Source organism: Siniperca chuatsi, linkage group LG1 (genome assembly GCF_020085105.1).
Source record: "Siniperca chuatsi isolate FFG_IHB_CAS linkage group LG1, ASM2008510v1, whole genome shotgun sequence".
NCBI lineage: Eukaryota > Metazoa > Chordata > Actinopteri > Centrarchiformes > Sinipercidae > Siniperca > Siniperca chuatsi.
The window spans coordinates 11546840-11569312 of record NC_058042.1 but is presented as its reverse complement, the minus strand read 5'-3'; the positions used below and the strand labels follow the sequence as shown (position 1 = coordinate 11569312).

The 22473-nt window shown below is 36.7% G+C and overlaps 1 protein-coding gene across 8 annotated transcripts in view; it reads right to left on the bottom strand.

Moving 5' to 3' along the window:
* LOC122876885 (protocadherin-9) overlaps positions 1 to 22473 on the bottom strand; it is a 198772-nt gene that overhangs the window by 122443 nt on the left and 53856 nt on the right. For 3 of the 8 annotated variants that reach the window (XM_044197830.1, XM_044197774.1, XM_044197792.1), the window contains exons 3-4: positions 21800 to 21850; positions 20088 to 20189 (exon numbers count right to left, since the gene is read on the bottom strand). The exons of 2 other annotated variants lie outside the window; for them this stretch is intronic. In XM_044197830.1, coding sequence (XP_044053765.1) covers positions 20088 to 20189; positions 21800 to 21850 — 153 coding nt within the window. The remainder of the gene's footprint in view (positions 1 to 20087; positions 20190 to 21799; positions 21851 to 22473) is intronic. 3 more of the 8 variants (XM_044197839.1, XM_044197784.1, XM_044197811.1) reach the window with 1 other exon arrangement.

The window sequence follows — 22473 nt, the reverse complement described above, 5'->3', positions numbered from 1 at the left end:
GACATTTTCACTTTTATGAAAAATGTGACGGCTAAATCGGCATCTGACATTATTCATTTCATTTTTTAGATGCCTTGTAATAGTCTTATACTTCAGTTTACACTCTGTTAAGCATCACACAAAAAACAAGATATGATGTTAAAGCAGGGCAAAAAATTATGTATCTTTTTTTTTAATTAAATGACAAGTATGGTTGGTTTTGAAAATTTCATTTGATTACTTCAGTAAAAATCCATTCTCCTTCACCTTTCTGTCAATTAAAATCCACTTAATATAAGTTATCAGATCATCTTACAACTACTTTCCTTCAAAACCAAATGACTCTTAACATGGAAAAATAAGCTGGAATGGGCGTAAATATAATGCTATAAGCAGAAAAACAGAATAACTTGCACATCCTGTTGTCTTACAGTGCAGATGGGTAGGAATATAGAGAAAGTATCTAAGAATGGAGTCTTTCACTACTCTTGCAGTATACTCAGGTTATTTTATTTACTATGATTTTGTTCCACACAGACTTCCCACAGACTATGGAAAGATGTCCTCCCTGTGTGGACCAGAAATCAATAATATTTTTTTTCTCCACACGCCTTTAACTCATCATCACTCGTTTTTTTACTGACCATCTTAACCACACTGCCACAGCTTAGCTGTCACACAGAGAGATGCAATGATTGGCTGTGTTGCACTTCCTCATGTGTGTACATGTACGTGATTGGACAAGTAGCAACAGACTGACTAAACTCCACCCTGCTCACTCTCCGTCAGATAAAATAGCTCTAGACTCTACGCTGGCTTTCATTAAAAAAAAGAGGATACAATTTGGACATAAGCTTTGGGGGAAAAAAGGAAGAGTAGCAAGACTCTTTGTGAGTCCACTGACTGGTGCTCAGAATGTGCATGACAAGTAAAATGACAAAAAAAACAAACATAATTACCCGTTCATTTGACATGATATTCAATATATGCAATATGAGCAGAATCAGTATATTCATAACATTTACATCCCTCATCGTGCACAAAGGAATGCTTTTGTCTGTGAATGAAGATGTGTGCTTTTGGAAGAGCCCATTGTGCACTTATCAGGATTGGTTAATTAAACCAGGCTGAACTAAACAAGGTACAGAATGGTTCAAGTTGATCAACATCACATTCATCATGTTCAGTCAACAACCCTCTCTTCCCCCCTGCCACAAAATATGACATCACCGTAGCTCATAAAGGTAGCTGCCAGACCGAGGCAAGCAGTCTATTTAGCCAGCTGCCTCCACTTTGGAGCCCTACGTCTCTCACTGTGTGTTTCATTAAAACACAAATCAGTTCTTCATGCCATAAGTCACATATAAGCCACATATATAGTATATTGATTATTTTTTCTACTCAGTCTTCCCTTCCTTTACAAATTTCAAACATCATAAAACATAGTTCAAACCACAGTGTACAGAAGAATTTGAACACACAGCAGTATGTACATTCAAGGTAATTCTTGCAATTCTTTTGTCATTATATTCATCATTCTCATCATCTCATAGCTATTGGGCCCCAGAACTTAAGCAGTTCTGAGTATCTGTAGCTATGTGTTAAGTTTGCATAGATTTAAGCACATTCTTTGATTAAAATAAGCTCCAGGCCTTTACACAACCGTCCACAATACTCTGCCTCAACTCTCCATTTCTTTCTCTCTAGTTTGATAACCTCTCTTTTTATACTGTACAAAACACTGTATACGGTATAAGCACTTAACAAAGGTTAAGAGGTATTAACACTATTAATATAACAATATAATATTAATAGTGTTCTATTTTAATATAGAATGTGACTTTTTATTTGAACACATGATGATAATCATTCAGCATCAAGGATGTGTGCTTTGCTTAGGTTTATAGTGATTACATTAATGGTAAATGGGTAATGTTCTGACTGTATGATTTTAAAAACACAGAAAAAATATTTCTCTTAAAATGACTTCAACACCGCAAGGTTTGCATCATCCTGTTTGTGAAAATGAATTAATTTAATGTAGTAATTTAATTAATTTATATAGAGTGTGTTTGGTTGTCCCACCACAGGTCATTGGTAAATCCTTTTATCTCGTAACATAAAGAAATAAACAGCATGCAAAAACAAGAGCAAATGTCATCTCAACATAGTACGAGCCCAGAAATCTTGCTCTTTATCATGTTCTTCTCGATCTATCTTAACCAGGATGGTCTCTTGAGCCTTTCAGAGCCTTGTCTCTTGGGTCTCTAGCTACACCCCATAATAATGATGGAAAATCTGTGAAAGATATGTGAACAGATGTAATAGACCATTATAAAGGAGTTGTATAAGAGTTACAATGGTTATGTAAATTGAGCCACTTTCAAAAATGGAGTAAAACCATACAGTCACTTAGGGCGACTCATCCCAGGGTAAGAGATACTACCTGAGCTATTAAATAGCTTGCCTACCACCTTAAGATAAGAAGTGTTATGAGCACAAGAGTAGCTTTTGTTTGCTGAGTGTTTTGAAGGATGGACCATCTCTATGAAGCTGGATTGACTTCACTTAGATGAGCAACTTTAGAAGTTATTAGAATCGGCATCTTGCGAATGCATTTTGTCGCAAACTGCTTTCAACACAAAAGCCCTCGTCTAATCAATAGAGAAAAATCTCTGTTAAGTTGTACGGCTCAATCTGGCCTTGGATGAAAGATTGAACGAGCTACAGTTGGATACTTTACAGCATGCGGAAGCCCTGGGAAAACTGTATCATCCCAATATTTGTACCTATAAATGTGAGTTTAAGGGCTTTAATTGGACTCACACAGTACTGAGATGTTCCACTTTCTACCAGCGAAGTTAGTAGTGACAACAAAACTATTTGCATGATTCCAACAGTGCAGTAAATACTTAGTGTTTGTTGTGTTTTTTTCTTCTCTGGTTACCAAGAGTGGATGATAAAATGAAATGGCATTGTAATTGCATTTCAGTGTACTGAATAAGATTGACTGGACAATCTTTACAAGATTTTGACATTATGTTGGTCTTACAACTGGTTGTTCTTAAATCCACTCAAACAGGATTATAGTTGGATTGCTATCTTTCAAATCTACCCCATCAATTCATCAAGCATATGTATCACACCCTATCCAATTTTCTTGTTATGCTACATTCATTCTACTCCCAAAATATGTTTGTTTTCAACAACTGGTATTTTGCAAAAAATAATGAGAAGGAACCATAGCATCTATTCTGTTACATTCAAAAAGACAGTTTGGAAATTTCTAAATATAACAAATCAAACCTTTTTCATTATACTTCTTTTCAAATTCATCAAAAGCAAAGCTATGAATTACTGTCAAAGACAAGGATTTCAAGCTGTAATAGCTGCCACATCTAGGATCAAAACACTTATTTTAGTGAACTTTTCAGAGTTGAATGATGCAGAACCGCGGCAGGTGTCAAAATTATACCACAGAGAACCTTAATCAAAGGCAAAAAGCAGGGATTATCTGATGGAGCCTGCAGAATGGTAACAGAATCACATCTATCAGTCATCGACAACACACAATCAAACTTACAAATGTCTGCCACGATGCAAAGACACAGACAAACCTGCACACATACAGTATGTGCACACACACTATGCTCATTCTCAAACTCACCCAAACATTAATTTATGAATAAAAGTACCTTCTGTACCTAAAACAGTTCCTGAGTTCCTGAAAAGGTTGCTACAATAAAAAGGGCCTTTAGAGAACTCATGCAGGGAATGCAACTTTTTGTGTAATAAAGTGGGTTATTGTTAGCTGTTGGATCAGTGCTCCATTAATATTGTTTGCCCCTGGTATCATCGCTATGTGCCAGCAAGTATTAGCATCCAGCTAATATTGCATTTACTCTGCCTTGCAAGTGGCATTCCTACTGCTTGCAGTGCCATGCATATGTTGCAGATTAAGAAGATAATCTAATCAGAATACAATCTGCAAGGATTTATCTGTTATGACGGCTCAAGGTTAGAACCGCCATAGTAAGACTGTTCAAGGGTGGTAAGAGGAAAATTACATTTAAGAAGTTCAACCCCCTCCCCTGAGAATGGTACTTGAACCAAACACACTCAAAGAGTTTACTTCAAAGACAGTATTCCTGCAGGAAAAAACAGTATTAACATATTGGAAACAATAACCCCTCCACTATTTGAGTAAAACAAAACAATACGCAACCATACAAAAACCCTATTGTCATGCAAATAATTCAGGGAAATTAAGATGTTGCCGTTATAGCATACTAGTACGAGCAAGTCTATCTCCGCTCAAGAATGGGGGGCTACTATATCACATAGTCAGTCAATATATTTGATCCAGTATACTATTTTCTTTGTCTTGACATCTGGATTCTACACACTGAAATTTCTATTTAATAATGAAACTTTAAAATTGCAGTGGATTCTCTTTAACATAATTCATAGTCCTGATGGCATGGCTTAGAGGACTGTTTCAAAACAAACACATTTTTTTCTTGAAATAGGCCATTGAAGCTGAAAGGGTGCCTACATTATATTCAAGGATTACCAAGTAAGGGTATTCACTAAATTTCGATACCAAACTAGGTCATGTCGACATATACTAGGATTAGGAAAATCCATATGAAATAAGAATGATTATGTTATGAGATTTTCATCTGTATTGAAATAATCATCTTTATTGTAAGGTATTTATACTTCCAATTTACTGTACAATCAAAAAAGAAAAAAAAACTGGAAGTAAAAGACAATTGGTTTGGTTTACAGGCTTAGGCTCTCAGCGCTTCAGGCATCCTTCTCATCTTGTGACCTGAAATGTTTGGTTTATTTGTTTAAAAGATTGTCAATGTTATGAACATGAGTCTTGTGAGGATTCAATCTCTGGAATTCCCTCACGTGTACAGTAGTTACATTGTATTCTTTTATTTCACTCCCAGAAACAGATGTCATTAACGCAGAAATCAATTAAAATGAACAAACCACCAAGTTTTTCACTCATTAACTAAATATCATTGTTTTAGTTGAAGAAGAAATAAATACATTAATAATTTTGTCAATGATAACTCTTTCCACCCACACAAGTACATGGCCTTGAGGACAAAAAACAGGCATGAATCAAAATCCCTGATGTATAATCCTTCAAATAAAAAATCCACTTCAAAGTCTTATTTCATCCATCCAAGATTTATATGCTCATGCCTGCACCACTACAGTCAGGCCCCTCAGGTACCAGTTTTAGGGTCAATGTGCTGATAAAACCAGCTAATGATGCCTTCAAAGACCACTAGGTCTATGGAGGCTGACCACAGGAGATTCAACTTTTTATTTCTATATTTATAAATATATATGAGCCCATTTATTTATTAATTTAACCCCCCACACCTTAGCTTAATTCTTTACCCTTTTCATTTAATATGCATCACTGAACTCTGTTCAAATTGTGAGATGATTTTGTTTGGCAGGTCTCCAGAGCCTCTGATCGGCCAAGGATTACTGACAGTTGTGAGCTTGTTTGTGTATGTGGATGCGTGTATTAATGTGAATATGTATAGGGGACATTACCTTGAATAAATAGATATGATTAGGTGTTGAAATGGCATTCTGCACAAAAATGTAAAAACGCAAGATTAATCTAATTCCTTTTTATATTCCTGCCCCTCAGGTAAACCACTGATCAAAATCACCACTTCTCTGTGACTCTGTTTGTTATGAGCTGACTGTGTTAAACATGCTGCCTGTTCTATAATTCCTGAGCTATAAACTAACAACAACACAAGCAAGTCCAGGGAATTCCTGACAGTTTCTGTCAATGCATACCATAATCTCTGCTGTGTAGGGGCAAATAATCAAATCCTCACTCAGATGTTGTTGTTCAGGGGCATATTTGGGAATTCAAATTAACTTATTTTGCAAACTAATTTCTAGGGACTATTTGAAAAAAAAAAGAGTTTCAATACTTTTGCTTCAAGGAAAAAAAGCTAACCCTGAAATGCATTGACAGTTGGAGTATAAAGTCGATTTATCAAGATGGAAAAGCCATAGAGTCATAGTTAAAACCCTTTGGTTTTACTTCCTTTGTTTTCTTGACATATTAGTATGTTTTTGATTTGTCAAATGTCATCATCATCCACTCAAAAGTCAATGCAAATACTACATTTACTAAAAATGCATCTGATGTGCTCAGGAATTACCTAAATTTGCAAACTTCATTAGTACACCAAGATTATGGTTTGCCAAAATTCTGTAACAATTATTCTGGTAATTTCACATGCTACAATGTGCAAAATCTAGATGAGATTAGATTAAATTTGAGTGAGAAACAGCAAAAAATACTGTAGTGATTTGCATAAAATTCTAAATTGTGTGAGCTCCTAAAAAATCAAATCTACTCATTCATTTTAAATATGCTTGTAAGTAGGGATGGATACCAAAACTAGGTATTAAATGAGCCCCAGGACAAAATTATTAAAGACCATTGTATTGATAAGCTCCAATGTTACTGGTTCTTTTATCCATACTTTTTAATGTTTTAATGTAATTTATAAATACGCTGCAGCCTCTCCCCTGCTCTCTGTGTTGGGGCTGGGCTCCTCCACATACAGACACACACTCATCCAGCACCACTATGTTTTACACAAGCACAGCGCGCTAGCTCATCTAATAGCGAATTGTTACAAACAAGCTAAAATGAAAGCTATGTGAATGTAGTCTAAATGCTGTATGTATAAGCTCATAATAGCCACAGCTTATTCCTTTAATATAAAAGACAACAAGAGAAGGGTGCATTTCTGCAGTTAACTAATACTGAACCAACATTTCTGTGGTCTATTCAAATGAATAAAATGTATACTCTGCAAATTGGAGCATACATGTGATCAAGCACAAGTCTCATATTCCAGCCAAACTGTGCTGCTTAATAGCTACAATACAAGACTAAATTTCATTATCAATTATTTTGCTCATTTGATGCCTTTCACTGCTTAAAATATTTTATCTCAAGCTGAGGAATGCGCCAGAATAATGGGGTTTAGTAATAACTTTTACACTTCTTGCAGATAGGGCTTTGCAACTCACAGCTTTACAGACCTGTCTACTATAAAGTGCTGCACTAAGTTAATCTGTTGGCATGCAATACTTTGTCAACTTGTAGCAACCCTATCCGTATAACAAATTATCTGAAACATTTAAACAACTCTTTTACTCTCTTATAGATACAACTCTTTCACAGTTTTGTGATACACTGATATGTAAGCTGTGGGGCTTTATCCACAGCCAGCCACAGAATATTTGTTTGCCTACATGAGTCAACTCTACTTTTGATGGATGCACCTGATAACTCTATAAAGGCTCTTAATTATTTTGCATTGTAAATAAGCCATCAACACTGTCATCCTGTACTGTAACTGCTCCCCAAACACAAGGATACAGTGGCATTGAGAAAAACAAAAGTAAATCTATCTAAATCTAAGTTTTAGATTTAGCACTCTGGACAACATGTCCATTCCAACATGTCGACTGCACTGCTGGCTTCATGTGGGTATGTTGTACATATCAAGATATTTTGTTAGTATCCAGACTTGAACTGCATGGGTTCTCAGTACTGGGCAACACATCAAAAGCTGCCGCAGCATCTGCTGCCTACGAGGTTGAATTTTGTCACTGGAAAGTTTTTGATGATGATACTTGGTCACATGGCCCCATTAATAAAGATAAGATGACTTGCCACTGCCAGAATAAAATGGTCTACAGTATAAAGTTCACAAAAAAGGTGTTTTTGAGAAAAAGTTGAACTACAATCAAAGTGTATAGTTGAATTAAATTCATGTTTGTGGTCTGTTTCAGTCCTAAATATGCTTATCACTGTCAGATATCATTATAATAATATTATTATTAGTATATTAGTAGTATATCAACAACTCTTGCACATGGCTACGGCCTATTAATAAATGTTAAAATGATGAGACTTTTGAGATAAACTGAGGGATTACATGCTTCTTTAAGGGTTTAGAAAACTCTCCAACCTCTTATGCTCATAAAGCCCTTTCAAAGTGGAACATCTCAAAAATAAATTGTAACCAAGATAAAAAAAAGTCTGTTTATTTTTTTAGTTCCTAAAAAGGTGATATTTTGGAGATACATGTTTTTCTCCAAGCAGTGATACGGTATGTGCAAGATGTCGGTGTGTCTCTCTAAACCAATTCACATCACAAAATAAATAAATAAATAAATAAATAAAAATGTTGTTTGGTTGTCAGTGTCACAACATATTGGGTTAGAGTGAGCACCAAACACCAAAGAATAACAAGAAGTGCAGCAGCAGTGACAAAGGGATATTTTTCCAATTCTGTTATTTCACAGTGGATGCTTTTTATGCTCACTCTATTTGTTTTTGATGATGATTTCCCATGATAAATTGTACGTACTGTATTTCCCAAGGTGCACAGCATGTGGCTGTTGCAAAGTGACAGGGAGTTTCAAGCTGCTAATATGGCTGACAATGGAAAATCATTTGAGCCTATGAGGGGATGACTGTTTGGCCCTTGAGAAGAAGTAACGTTGCAGGAAGAGCTTTACTGATCACAGTTGTAGAAAACATTTACTAAAAGAGATTGTGTTTTCTGTTTTATATGCATGTTAGATCTTTGTGTTTATGTGTGTCTGTGTCCCTATCTATCTATCTATCTATCTATCTATCTATCTATCTATCTATCTATCTATCTATCTATCTATCTATCTATCTATCTATCTATCTATCTATCTATCTATCTATCTATCTATCTATCTATCTATCTATCTATCTATCTATCTATCTATCTATCAACAAAAACTCTGAGGATGGAGGCATCATAGGATGGACACACTGATTGCTATGTACTCTCTTGAAAATGCAGTTCAAAAACACCACAGCAGCGACAATAATAGCAACTTAACAATGAAATGCTATTCACTACTGTAAACTAGAGATGCAGTAATACGAACCATTGGATCAGTTTGGGCCCCTATACTGACCTTATTAAGTGGCATAATCATCACTGATCCACATTAATACAGTTTTCTGTTACGTTTAGTTCTTTTCCAGCGGTAAGTTAATACTCTGTACTGTGCATAAAACTACTGCTGATACTTCGCCACTTGCATGTGCTTCACAATAACTAATTTTTAACGTAAAGGCAGTGGTAGGTCTTCACTTTGAAACTATTTTACACTTTGAAAAAAAAGAGCACTGGCATCAGATTGGTACTCAGTATTGGCCAATTTGAAAATATGCCACTAAGGCCTTTATATCTCACTGTAAATATATACAGTGCTGTATGTAATATGTTTCTTATTCATATTGTATTTCTCTACAGGGCATTTTGTTGTGACAACAAACTGTTGTCCTCTCTGCAATTAGATGGTTAAAAAACAATGAGTAAAGGTGGAAAATGAGGTCGAACACACATATTTCCCAAGAGAGTACCCTCCGATTCTCCATTTCTTGTTTCCACAGCTCCAATTAACAGCTTTGGTACCAATTAGTAAAATCAAGCCTTCCCTGACAGAAAACCCATGGGGTTATATATGTCAAGAACCAGTGCTTGAGCTGAAAAAAAAACATAGTTAGCAAAATAAGCATGGATCTCTGTCATGAATAATTGGGGCAATGAGGTTAACTGTCTTTGTTCTATGTGTTTTTATTCCCTTTTGTCCATTATTTTACACATCCAACTCTATCGTAAAACTCAATAATTTCCAAATAAATTTCAGTCATTGTTTTCTCACATTTTGATACCAAAGCTCCTATGCGCATACATGGCTTGAAAAGCATTCCTGACTCTTTCCTATAAAAGACAAAAACACTAATATGTGCAGCAGTTTCCCTCCCTCATGCATTGTCCTCCACACTCTCTCCCAGATTCATCTCCTCTTAAGCATCCTCTTAGGATAATGAGGTGTATAGCTCTAGATATGGCAGGAGTATCAATCTGAACTGCACAGACAACCTACAGGCCTTGCCCAAAGCCAACATGTTTATTAGAATGCCAGGGATAACAAATGACTTAACATGCTTCCCTCTTTAATAACCCTGTACACCTACAAGATAACAGAGATGCCACACTGAGTGCTCCTTAATTCAATTAAAAAAGCATGGACGATGAGCATGCTGCTTAAAAGAAGTCCTTGAGGCAGTGATACATTTCATAACTGAACATTTCTGTGAGAGATGCCAGATGGACAATTTATGTGAATCTTGTGCTTAAAGGGGATGCTAATTCAGAACCCTTATAGTCTCATTTCAACAAATTCCTTCTACAGGACTAGTATAAATAATGCATTAGTACACATGTTGTACTTGTGCATAATAGTTAAGTGTAGCACACGTCTTTTTGTGGCTTGGTCCATTCTAGTGCGTAGATGAACGTCCTATCAAGAAAGTTTTAATCCTTCATAGGGTTTGATTTGACATGTTTCTTTGCTGTAAATGGATTATGTACTTGGATGTATTTGATAACCTTATTATATTTACTGTATATGTCATTGATTTAAATTGTTTATTCTTAGGGTAATTTTTAAAGCGTGCTGCTATCAGTTATGGATAAATAGTAATACTGTAGCTTACATCCTTGATCATTTTTCAGAGTGTTCTGGGAACCTCAAACTGTGTGAGTTATCATGTTCTCACATGGACTAATATATCATTGTTTGATATAATTGTCTGATCATAAATGGACTACTGTATGTGATGTGAACAAGAATTCGTACAAGTATTAGTACAATACACAGGTGTAGTGAAAACCAGGACTATGGAATATAAGCATTCCAAAAACAATTCCAACGCCATATTTGATTACTGAATAAGAAGGGCAAGATTATATAGAAAAAATAAATAAAAACAGTGACTGTTATTGTTTGAACAACTGATCAGTGCAGCTGTTTTCCAAGTGAAGACAGTCTATTATTTAGAATAATAGCCCAAAAAGATAGATTTGAAGATACTGACCCCACACATCACATGAAATGGTTTTTGCCTTTTAGAAATCACTTATATTATAAACAAAATCCATCCTCCAATTGTTGTCTGCACTAAAGCGAGAGTGCACACTGCAAAGCAAATGGGGAGAGCCTTCTGGCAAAGAGCTGTGGAGAGCGGGTGACAAGGAGCATGACTTCCCATTTTCAATAATAAGAATGTGTTGGTGATGTAAATAGAGGAAATAATGGATTAAATATAGAAAATTATAATTCAGTAGAATTGTCAGCTACAAAGCATATGGCTTATGCTACACAAGTTTAGTAAAATGTAACGGTTTGGTTCCTGCATATGCATGTTCTTTGTTCATGTGTCCACTGTGTCTACAGCTTTACTCACTGGATTTTGACAAAATCTGAATAAAGTATTTCTCACTACTGTGTTTTCAAAACTTCACTAAATGACCCAAAGGGAACACCTTATAGCTCTTTAAGGCAAACAAGATAGCATTTTTGTTATCTCTCATTATCTCTGTAAACAACAGCCATACTGCCAAAGCATTAAGATGTATAGAAGCACAGATGTAATAAAACACAACAGCTGTTTCTCACAGCTTATTTTAAGATGCATGAACCAGTGACACTTGCCAGTTGCAAATAGGCTACATATTCCGCGTCTGGAACTGTTGCGAGGTAAAGGTCACTGATAATTAGGACACTAATTAATATGTGACCCTGCTGTCTGGCTGACCGGCTGTCTACCTGCACCATGTTAATCATTTTAATGTATACAAAGTATTCTCTCTCTTTCTCTCTCTCATACACACACCCATATGGGGAGAGAAGAGAGGACAGAGAGAGTTATACAATACAGCAGCTACTCACAGCAATTGTTTTTCATACATTGTTCCTATACATATATGGAGCAAACAAAGACATTATGTAATTTCTGGATTCCTTTCCACACAGATGCACTTCTGTGTCTGCCTTACTCTCTCCATGTTGTATTCAGAGAAGCATATCCCTATCCAAGAACCTGGCCCTCTCACTAATGTTCCTCCTTGTCAGAGACAAAGGGGTTTTAAGACTGGAGGATTTGGCAGGCTCTACCACTTGCAGGCAATATTTCAACCCATCTATCTAGCTAGGATAATAGAGTGTCCTTGCCTTTCAATGCCTGGAGGAGTGACCAGTTATCACAAGCCACCAGCTCCGTTGTTAATAAAAAAAAAGGGGATGGGAGGATCAAGTTGAGGCGGACGATAAAAAGAAAGAAGGATGGAGAGAAGGGCAGAGGAGAAATGGGTGCATGTTATTTTGACAGCCACCTCACAAAGGTGAAGTTGATCACGGTCAGCAGTCAGTTGCCAAGCTGGCAGGAGTTCTCTTTTAACATCTTAGCTTTGGTTTCTGCAAAGATAAATTTAGCCCCATCATATCTCTCTTCAAACCATGGAGAGAGGAGGAGAAGTGAGGAGAGGGGAGATGAGAAGAACTGGAGTGGAGAGGTGGGGCACACAGTGTTAGGCTGATCTAGCTAATGGCCAAACTGACCTTCAGAGAAAGTCGAACAGCAAGAAGAGTAAGTAGTGTGTCATATGAAGCCACTGCAGCTTAATCCAGGTCATTGCCATTACTCCTGACTTCACTACTGCCTTATGATTTTAGGCAGGTAGCTAGGTTTCCACTTTGTGTAGAAAAGATATACTTAAGTATAAATATGTTTAATGTTGTAGTTGTTAAAGTATAAATTTAAAATATACCATTTGAATGTTATAGTAATGCTTAGACTAGTTAGTCTGAACATTTTTGCAAGCTTTCCTTTTTATTCACCACATGATCTGCTGTCTTTTTGGCCGATAGTGAAATATTATTTCATGAAAAGGCACAAACACAAAGTCCCTGAACAGTCCAAACTCAGGTATACAATGAAGTGCACACCAAGAGTTAGTGGTAAAAGCAGTAATGTATGAAATCTTGTCACATGTTTTTCTAACTTATGCAGATGATGACACAAGCACAGTGCAAGCATTCATGCATCGAACACTGTGTATCTGTCTCCAGTAACCACCACAATACATAAATGTGTCACAGGCAAGAGTGTGTATGACTCTGCTCTCATGGGTTTCATTGATTGTTCAGTGTGTGTTGGACAACTGGAATCATCCATGTAATTTAAAAAGCAATGAAGATGATGAGGGGTAAGAGAAGAGAAGTATTACAAGCAATGAAAAGGAAAGTGTGTGTGGTTTTTGTGTGTGATTTGCATTGCTGGAAAAAAGCAAGACAACTAAAAATACTACCTACTTTTGAGACAGCTTGTATTATTTAGTAATTGCTGAATGTAAACAAATTAAGCTTTCCCTAGGCAAAACTTCTTGGCACAATTTCAATTATTTTCGCTAGCTTGTGCCTTACCATAACATGAAATTACTAATGAACAGAGCATCAGTGCTAAAAAAGCAGAAAGGCTGTCTAAAGTATAGCAATGTATAGAGGCAATGTCATTTAGAATTTCAGAATAGAGCAGGACTGGTTTTATATAAAGTAATATCACCCTGGGCCTTTCCTCTTCTCTCTGGTTTTATCACATTTTTCCACTCTGCAGTCCACGGAGCATTTCTCTCCTGTACCTGATTGAGACACAGTCTCAGGCAAACCCTCACAATAACAACTGCACCTTCCTTAGGATCACTGATGAATCTCACCTTAAAGTTTTCCTGTCAACAGAGCCTGTAAAACATGCAGCATGAAGCTTTGTTGCATAAAATAACATTTCAGTGCAAAGGCTACTGTGGTCTAGAAAGGCAAATTATTTTACTTGAGTTACAGAAGGCTATTTGTAATGTTAACAGAGGCTTGTTGCATACTGTGCTGCAAGGCACTATTCAGAGTAAGGGCTCAGGGAGAGTTGTCGGTATTAGTAAAAAATTCAAAAGAAATATTTTCAGAAAAATCCACAGTACTAAATATAGAAATAGCAGTTGAAAATCTGTTTTCTTTCATTTCTTTGGAAGTAATTTCATTTTAAAGCTTCGAGATGTTTTTGATTAACTCATTAAGTCTGTGAAAGATCAAAAATATGACAAGAAAGAAAGTATAACAAAAACAAAATGATGTAACTACGACTGCTTGATTAAGATTCACATCCAAAGTCAAAAATATATTAAAAAGCACCAATAGCAAGGGAATGTCAAACCAAACTCTATGACTAATACAGGGACCCCATGGGCCAATCAGTAGTAAGATGCATCATACGTTTGGTGCCAAAATTAGATGAGTGATGTAGCAAATGTGGCCTTTTACCATTAGAAACATTAACCTTTAATTATGTGGAACACAATGGAACATAGTTACAGATCTTGCAAATGTTTGTCAAAAATAAAACAGCAGTGGAAAATCGCAATCTGGAAATTTACCCTAGAATAATCCAAAGAGTAATAGCTCATTCACTGCTGTGTAGTTTACAAATTGTATCTTAGGAATCCCAATGTGGTATTGCTGTAGTATTACTGGCTATTGTATTTGCAAACTCCCTAAAGTCACCTCTCATCTCAGCTCGTACCCAAATATGATTTAGCACTCTCACAGTCTCGTTCAAAGGTCCACATACTGTGAACATTAATAGCTAAGTGTCTGCAGCATTTTGCTAATGTGATTTTTTGGCTTGGTCAATAAGTACATTTTAGAAGTAATGCATTTACCCTATGTGTAATCTACATAACTGTCTAACTGCCTCTCTCAACTCCCTAATCTTAATTTGGTACAGATGTTTCTTCAAACTCACAACCCTGCTTTGCAGTCCTGAAATTGCCGAGCCTTAATAACTGTTGTTAGGATCTATTTCCAATATTACACAATGTTGATTAAACAGTAACTTGTCAAAAACAAGAATGTGCACACCTAAATGACTTACAGGATGCTAAACAGCTAGAATAGAACAGTGTTTCCATTATTTACATTTTGCAGCGACGGCCCACTGCTGCAAAATTATTGCCGCCACTGCTTCAAAATTGTCATGAAACGTCATGAAGTCACAATTACACAACTCTGCAGAGCTGTCTGCTCCACTGAACTCAAACAAACAAACGATCGTCCGCTCTCTCTCCACTTTGAGGAACAGTGACAGGATGTCAGTCACTTGCGAAGTCATGATAACCAAATAAACAACAGCGCAAGTACAGCATTTTTTCCTCAGGTGGAGTGACAAACAGGGCAGAGCGTAGGATTACGTTACTGGAGAACAAAAAAAAAGGTAGATTTAACTAGCTAGCATTGAGTTAGATAGATTTTACAGTTTAAATAAACATTTGCAATAAATTCTCTATTAATGTTCATGGTCAGCTACTTATTATTTATATTAATAATAAATTGTGAAATGACATTCCAGCTAATGTTAGCTAGGGAACATTAATGTTAGTGAACTCAGTGAATCATAATACCGGTAACATTACTTCAATAAAGCTCAGTAAAATAATTGCCAACAATATTTATATAAGCTATGTAATAAAATACTCCTGATTGCATTTTCATATGAGTTTGTTGAAATATTTCTCCAAGAAGAGAAAGATGCCTGATATTGATGAGGAAGATAGTCAGGTAATGTTACTTTAGCTAGGGAGGGGCTCATGGTTCTTAGCTATGCCCCAAAGTTTTGAAGGTTCTAAATAGGGGAGACCAGAGATGGTTGTAACATTTTTTGTCTCAGCAACCTATAACTCTTTATACATTTTTGTGTTAAATTTTGACACAAAGTACCTTTATTTGTCTACTACAAATAGCAGTGTTTCCAACGTCTCCAACTATGTCTCAGACTTAATTGATGAATAAATTGATGGCAAATACAAGGAGTTCCATTACGGGTTGTAACAATAAGAGTGAAGAATAAAAAATTGAGACCACACCACAAAATATGCATCTGAAGAAATTTATTGCGTATGTGTCAACACTTCAACATCTTCCTGTGGTTTGCCAAGAACAAAAAGAACTCACCACTGACTTTTAAATCACTTTGAGAATGACTGTAATCCACAATAATGAGCTGGTGCTGATACTTTGCTTCATTTATGTTTGGATAAAAGTACTGTTGTTGACACAAATCTGTTCTGGTCAAATAAGCTAAATTATATTATTTATGTGTAATTCATCTGGTACATTTATTAGACTTAATTTCAGGAGCATGCACTGTTCAGAAAGCCTGCTGCCTCTCTGCACATTGGGACATTGTTAGATGTTACTGTATGAGGTCATATTTATTGGGATTTATACAAGCCTTGTATTTACATTCTTATCTATGGTAGATTGATGGAAAATCATGTAAATGTTTTGAACAATGAAAGGAGAAACATCACCTTTTGCCAGATTTGGCTGCTATTTGCTGACCACTACTGTAAAGTTTTACCTTTGTCATTTCTTGCAGTATCTGCTCAATGTCACATGGCAGATTTGATTTTGTGAATAAATAAAAGGATTTCTGTATCACAGTTCATTTTAGTAGCATACAGCGTTGCTTGTTTTGGATTCCCCCCACGGCAATATTTGAATACATATGGAAACTCCAGTGCTCCAGACACTGGTAACAGATATACATGGAAGTAAGTATATTGATCCCTATGAGTCTGGAGACCACAGAGTGAAAAACTCTCAATAAATCAATGGGATATATGCAGTCTACGAGGTGACTTCCAGTTTCTTATCGTATTTATCCTGCCGCAAAACAACTACTCTGGAGGATGCAATTTGTTGTGTGTTGTGACTGGTTTACATGATAAACTCAAGCTATTCCATTACTATCCGCATGACTTTTGCATTAGATTAAACGATTAATGAAGGGAAGGTGTCTGTGTGGCCATGGACTGCTCAGCAGTCCAAGAATAACCAAACATGGGAGGGAATAATTGTGCCTTTTCACGTTAGCTCTTGCCACTCTGCCAATCCCTCCCTCACCATTCAACAACTCCCTGATGCACTCCGAATGACAGAGGAAAGGAAATTATCGAACACCAATACAATAAAGCTGTCTGGTAACTTAATAGGGCTGCTGAGTAGGGGCACTGTGGCCATCTTGCTTTGAGGTGATAATGAGAGTCATCATTCCCTCTTGGGCTGGAAGAAAGGGGCCCCCTCTGGTGACTGTGTATGAGCGTGTATGCATTTGCGCTTGTGTGTGTGTGTGTTTGTGTGTGTGTGGGTATGTGTGTGCGTGCGTGCACGCATGTGTGTATTTGTCTTTGAGCTTCTTCAGTCCGGTGAGGCCCAATAAACAAACAGCACAGTGCTTTAACAAAGCCAGAGAGATCTCCCATTGAATATAGCTTGGGAGAGATCTCTGAGAAATACTGTTCATTAAATCAGGCTAAAGTCCAAATATTGACTTTGTAAGCTTTAGGGAGACACAAAACACAGACTGTCCCATATATCATATCACAGGTCCCTAAACCATTTATGTTTGGGGAATATGTCTCAGGTTAATGACAGAAAGATGACTCACAGCAAAGATAAAAGTAACATTTGTTAATTTTGATCTTATATAACCTAAGAAAAGCCGCAATGACGTATTTGTATGAGTGACAAAGTGTTGCGTTACCACTGGACTGGTACTTGTAAGAATCATTCATTAAACTTTATACAAAGAGCTATTTTTTCTGTTTATTTAAATCACCAGTGGAGTTTCTATTTGATGAAATCACACAAATTCAGGAACAATGTCCACAAGCAGCTTTGCGGACATTAAAGGGGATCCTAAGGGATACCATCTGAGATATTTACATGTTCTGCTACTGCATCTGTAGTTCTTTAATAAGCATTCTGATGTATTGCATAGGACTCAAGAGAGAAATAAAGAGAGAGAAGAGGAGAGAAAAGAAACAGAGTCTTAGGACATCAGTTTCGCAACACTCTAGCGTAGATCAGGCTGGCACATTACAGTATGATTGTGCAGTGTTTGCTTTCACTCTGTGCCAAGTATACTGTAAGTTGTAAGTTTAACATAGTTAAACATGGCCTGAGGAGAGTATGTGTGGTGGGGCAGGAGAATATGGCAGGCAGATGTCAAAATGCATCTTGTGCTCACAGCCACAGATGTATTAAACAAGTGATAAAGTATTCAAACATGGCAGTCCATTCATTTCAAAGAAAGCTGCTCACCCAGCGTGTACACAGAAATAAGTTTCTAATGGCTTTCTATTCCCATAATGCATGCACATTGGACTCTTTCTCTCACTCTGCATCATTTGCCCACACAAGAATGACACAAAAATAACTACTTGATAACTGTCGACAACTTACTGCACCAATTGTGAAATTCTGGGCCAATACCGATATCGATGTTTAAAATACAATATGGCCGATAGCCGATGACGATGTTTTTGTTGTTTATTTTGTTTATGCTGTTATTTATTCCCCCTTTTGTGCCAGGGAAACAAAGAAATCTTCATTATAAAAACAACTAAAAATAACTAAAAACTAACTGAACTGTCATTCAGCCCTTCATTACACTATCTTTGAATAAGCATAAATTCAATCGTACAAAAATATGAATCAACCTTTAATATAACCTTCTTTTTTTGAAAAGTAACTGCTTCAAAAGCCTTTCTAGCCTGCTATAAAACAAATACAAATAACCAACACAAAATTTTGCCAGCGCAAAATTGATGCGACACAACAGATAAACATCGGCCACTGCCATCGGTGAATGTCATCCCATTTGCCGATAGGCCGATAGCAGTCAACAAGGCAAATATCGACCAATACAGATGTTCGGCCAAGATATCGGTGCATCCCTAGATCTAAGGGTTCGGGTCTCATGCTCAGGAAATGTTTTCCATAGTTTTCCAATAATTTTACCATGTTGTGCTGACTGTAGCCACTACAGTCATTTGCTGATGGTGGACCTAAGAGTGCACAACAGGTGATACATTTTTAATGTAGGGGAAACAGAGTACAACCAAAGAGATTATGACTACAAAATAATGATTTGTAAAAGAAATTGTTATAAAACTGTTTTCTCTCCTTAAGTATTTATAAAAAACACAAATTTATGAAGTCCACAATGCCTGACAAAATATAAGACACAATGTCAAATGCACTGATCAATACTTTGTATATATATTTACATTTACATTTTAAGCTATAATTAAAGGGTGTGGTTCAGCATATTTCCCCTTATTTGTTCAGTATACTACAATCACTCAGCTATAGTTCACACAACAATAACATAAAATGTGCTTAAAATGAGTAGACACAGACATGGCTAACATAGAGGGGCTCTATTGACCACAACTTATTCAAATCAATAACTCTCTATGGATTAGCTAATGCCTCAGCAAAGACTTTGAACTCACACAAAGAAACCTCAAGATTCAAGTTTTCCAGTGGAATACTCCATGCACACAATGCAGACATCATGAAGACTAGATAGATATAGATAGACAGAAAAAAGAAACAGTAGATAAAGCAGTGGTGGTGACACAAAGATGAGTAAGGAATTTGCAGACAGCAAATTATTCCTGCACTATGAAAGGGCAAAAATGAATAAACGTGGCACTGCGGTTTACAATGGAGCCAGAATATGGTGAGACTCCTAGTTTACAAGAAACCCTCCCCATGTTAACATACTGTAGCTGATAACAGAGAGTAAGAAAAACTGACATCATTAAGATTCACCAGTGTGCAAGCACAGCAACACAAGCAAACCTCCTCCAACCCCCAGATGACTATCAAGCACTGTGTTTTCTAAGCATGGAGGTAATGAGACAAATACTTATTACTCAAGTAAAAATGGCATGAATATTAGCATCACATTAGGCCCTGAATTTAATGATGTTGTAAGTACAATATGCCACAGTAACTAATAGGTAAAATATACTTAAACACTCTATAGGGAAGAAGGAGGCAATATGAAGAAAGCAGAGTCTGTTTCACTCTCACATAGAAGCATGCCTAAGCATGGATGGAGTCATGAATGAGAAAATGATACTGAATCTAACAAATCATAACTGAGCTTAACATGCCATTGCATGGGATGCGCAAGTAAAACTGCTGTACAACATAATTCGAGTTTATTAAAAGTAATGACTTGCGTTAAGTGAATCTATGGTGATCATTTAGTGAGAAATGGGACCATCAGTACTCACTAAAGGGGTGCAAGGGGTCCAATATTCAGGATTCAGCTCAGCTCGTGGACGGAGGTCCAGATATTCAGGGTTCAGTTCAGTTCGGGCACGAGTTAATGTTCCCTTCATGGAAGATTGAAAAAAAAATCTGTTAGAATTGCTTGTTTAGCTTTGGTTTGTTTGTTATTTATACACCATAGTTGTGGAAGAAGACTTAATCAGTTTTAAGAGCTCACAAACCCCAATATATTTCACTCAAGTGCAAACAAAAGTAAACACAATACCATTACAATTTAAAATACTTTAAAAAATCTAAGTCATCATTTTTATCAAACCTATTTTACTGTCCTCAAATGAGCTTAACTCAGTAATGTCTTTACTGAATAAAGATATACCATTAGCAAACAACCATCAACTATAATGACTATTCACGGCAGAGCAATTACAAAATGCCAATTCAACATTCCACAGCAAATTTTCAAGATTTCCTGTAAAATGAAAAGCAAATTATATTTCAAATGAGGTTAGAATCCAGTTTTCCATTCCTGAGGCCCTATGGCCTAAATGACAGGCCAGTGGAATAGACTGAATCTGCTGGGCCCCATGAGGTCTCTGATGTACAGTATACTGTAATTATCTGCTGATTCTCAAAATGGCTGTGTGTAATGAGGCTATGCTGCATGAAGGCCCAGGCATAAATCACTGTCTTTAACTGACTTCCAGATGACCAACAACAACACAGAGCAGAAGCAGAGAGAAAGGAGGGAATGGGTTATCTGGGCAGCAGCACTATATAGCATCCAACTTGTGCTTCTTATCAGCACAGGCCATATTGTTCGCCAAACTTGCTTACTTAAGACAGTTTTCTGTCTCCTAAAAATAGTCAACTCACTTGCACTTATTCTCAGTTATTTATCTGTTTACAGCTTGGCTACCAATGTATTAACTACTTGCAGCTTTATTTAGCTATGCAACACAGGTGGAGACTTTTTATTGATGCTGTGTTAGGCTTAACTATGTTGAATGGCAACATGCCAGTCAGTCTGTCAGACTGTCTGCTGTCATTGGCATGAAACTGTTTCCATAGTCTGACTCACACACACACAAACATAAACAAATAAACAGCTACAACCCCCCACCACAACACACACACATTTTGAATATGAAGTTAAGAATTATGTACATACAGGCTCAGTAGACATTTATAGTATAATGGACCATATACAGAATTGAGTGGATATTAACATACTGTACCATTCAACCAGAAACAACAGTATCATCTCTTGACAGTTGTCGCTACAGAAGATTAATATGAGTATTAAATAGGCAAAACTTTCATTTCTTGGTTGGAACATTGTCATTAGTGAAAATCAACGAGGAGTCAAAATGTCACCAATAGAGAAGGGCACTCGAATTTCAGAGAGCAGGCACCACTTCAATCATTACCTGTTAGTCCAAAGTAACACATTTAAGAAGGAAAATAATACAAACAACATGTGACACTTAAAATGTAAGTATGATTTATTAACTGTACAGTTCAAATGGGGAAATCCAAACAACAAGCTACAGATACTTTTTGTTGATGAAAAGGCATCACATACAACATGGTTGGGCAATGTCTACCAAATTGGCATATGACGATGTCCACAGTGAAACATCGGGATGGACGATGACATCGTTATTGGGGAGGGGTTACATTTGAGCCCATTCACAGCCCTTCCTCACCTACTCACCAGGTGTTTCTTTACTTTTCCTCCCCATTTGTTATCAGAGTAGCGTGGCTCCTTTAAGGAACAGCAGACAGGTGTCGGAGCAGAGAGAAAGGTTAGCAGTGAAGATGTCTAGTGGCAGTAAATGTACAGTGTAGGTTACAGTTTGCCCATGAAGAAAAGCTGCAGCTCCTCAATACCCAAGACGTTCCCATGTCTTGCTTCCCAGCTGCTGGGTAAAAGTGAAGGTGGTTAGACCCGAAGTTAGCATCAACTTCAGCCCTGGAGGAAAACAATCTGTCTTCCTGTGCTTCCCGACCACGGTCTGAAAGCTGCAGTAGCAACAGTTAACACTATGCTTAAGTTACCTCATTAAGCAGATCTTTTTTATATATATATATATTTTATATACTAGTCATAGGGATAACCTACTCTTATTAGCTTTTTACTTTCAAAGCTTATATTGCACTTTCAGTAACAAGATTTTACTCGCCAAAAGGGGGGGCTTTTAAATCACAATGTTACAATGGTAGAGGGCTCAGAGGTCAAAAAATCGTAATATCAGCTTCAAAATTAACCAGAGAAACAGTACAAAATTCCGTTAGTGCTTTCAAGGTATAAAGTGTATAAAGTTTTCTTGTTGTGTGAGCCTGTAAAATGAAAATGCAAATGAAAGATTTAATTTAATTAGCAATATA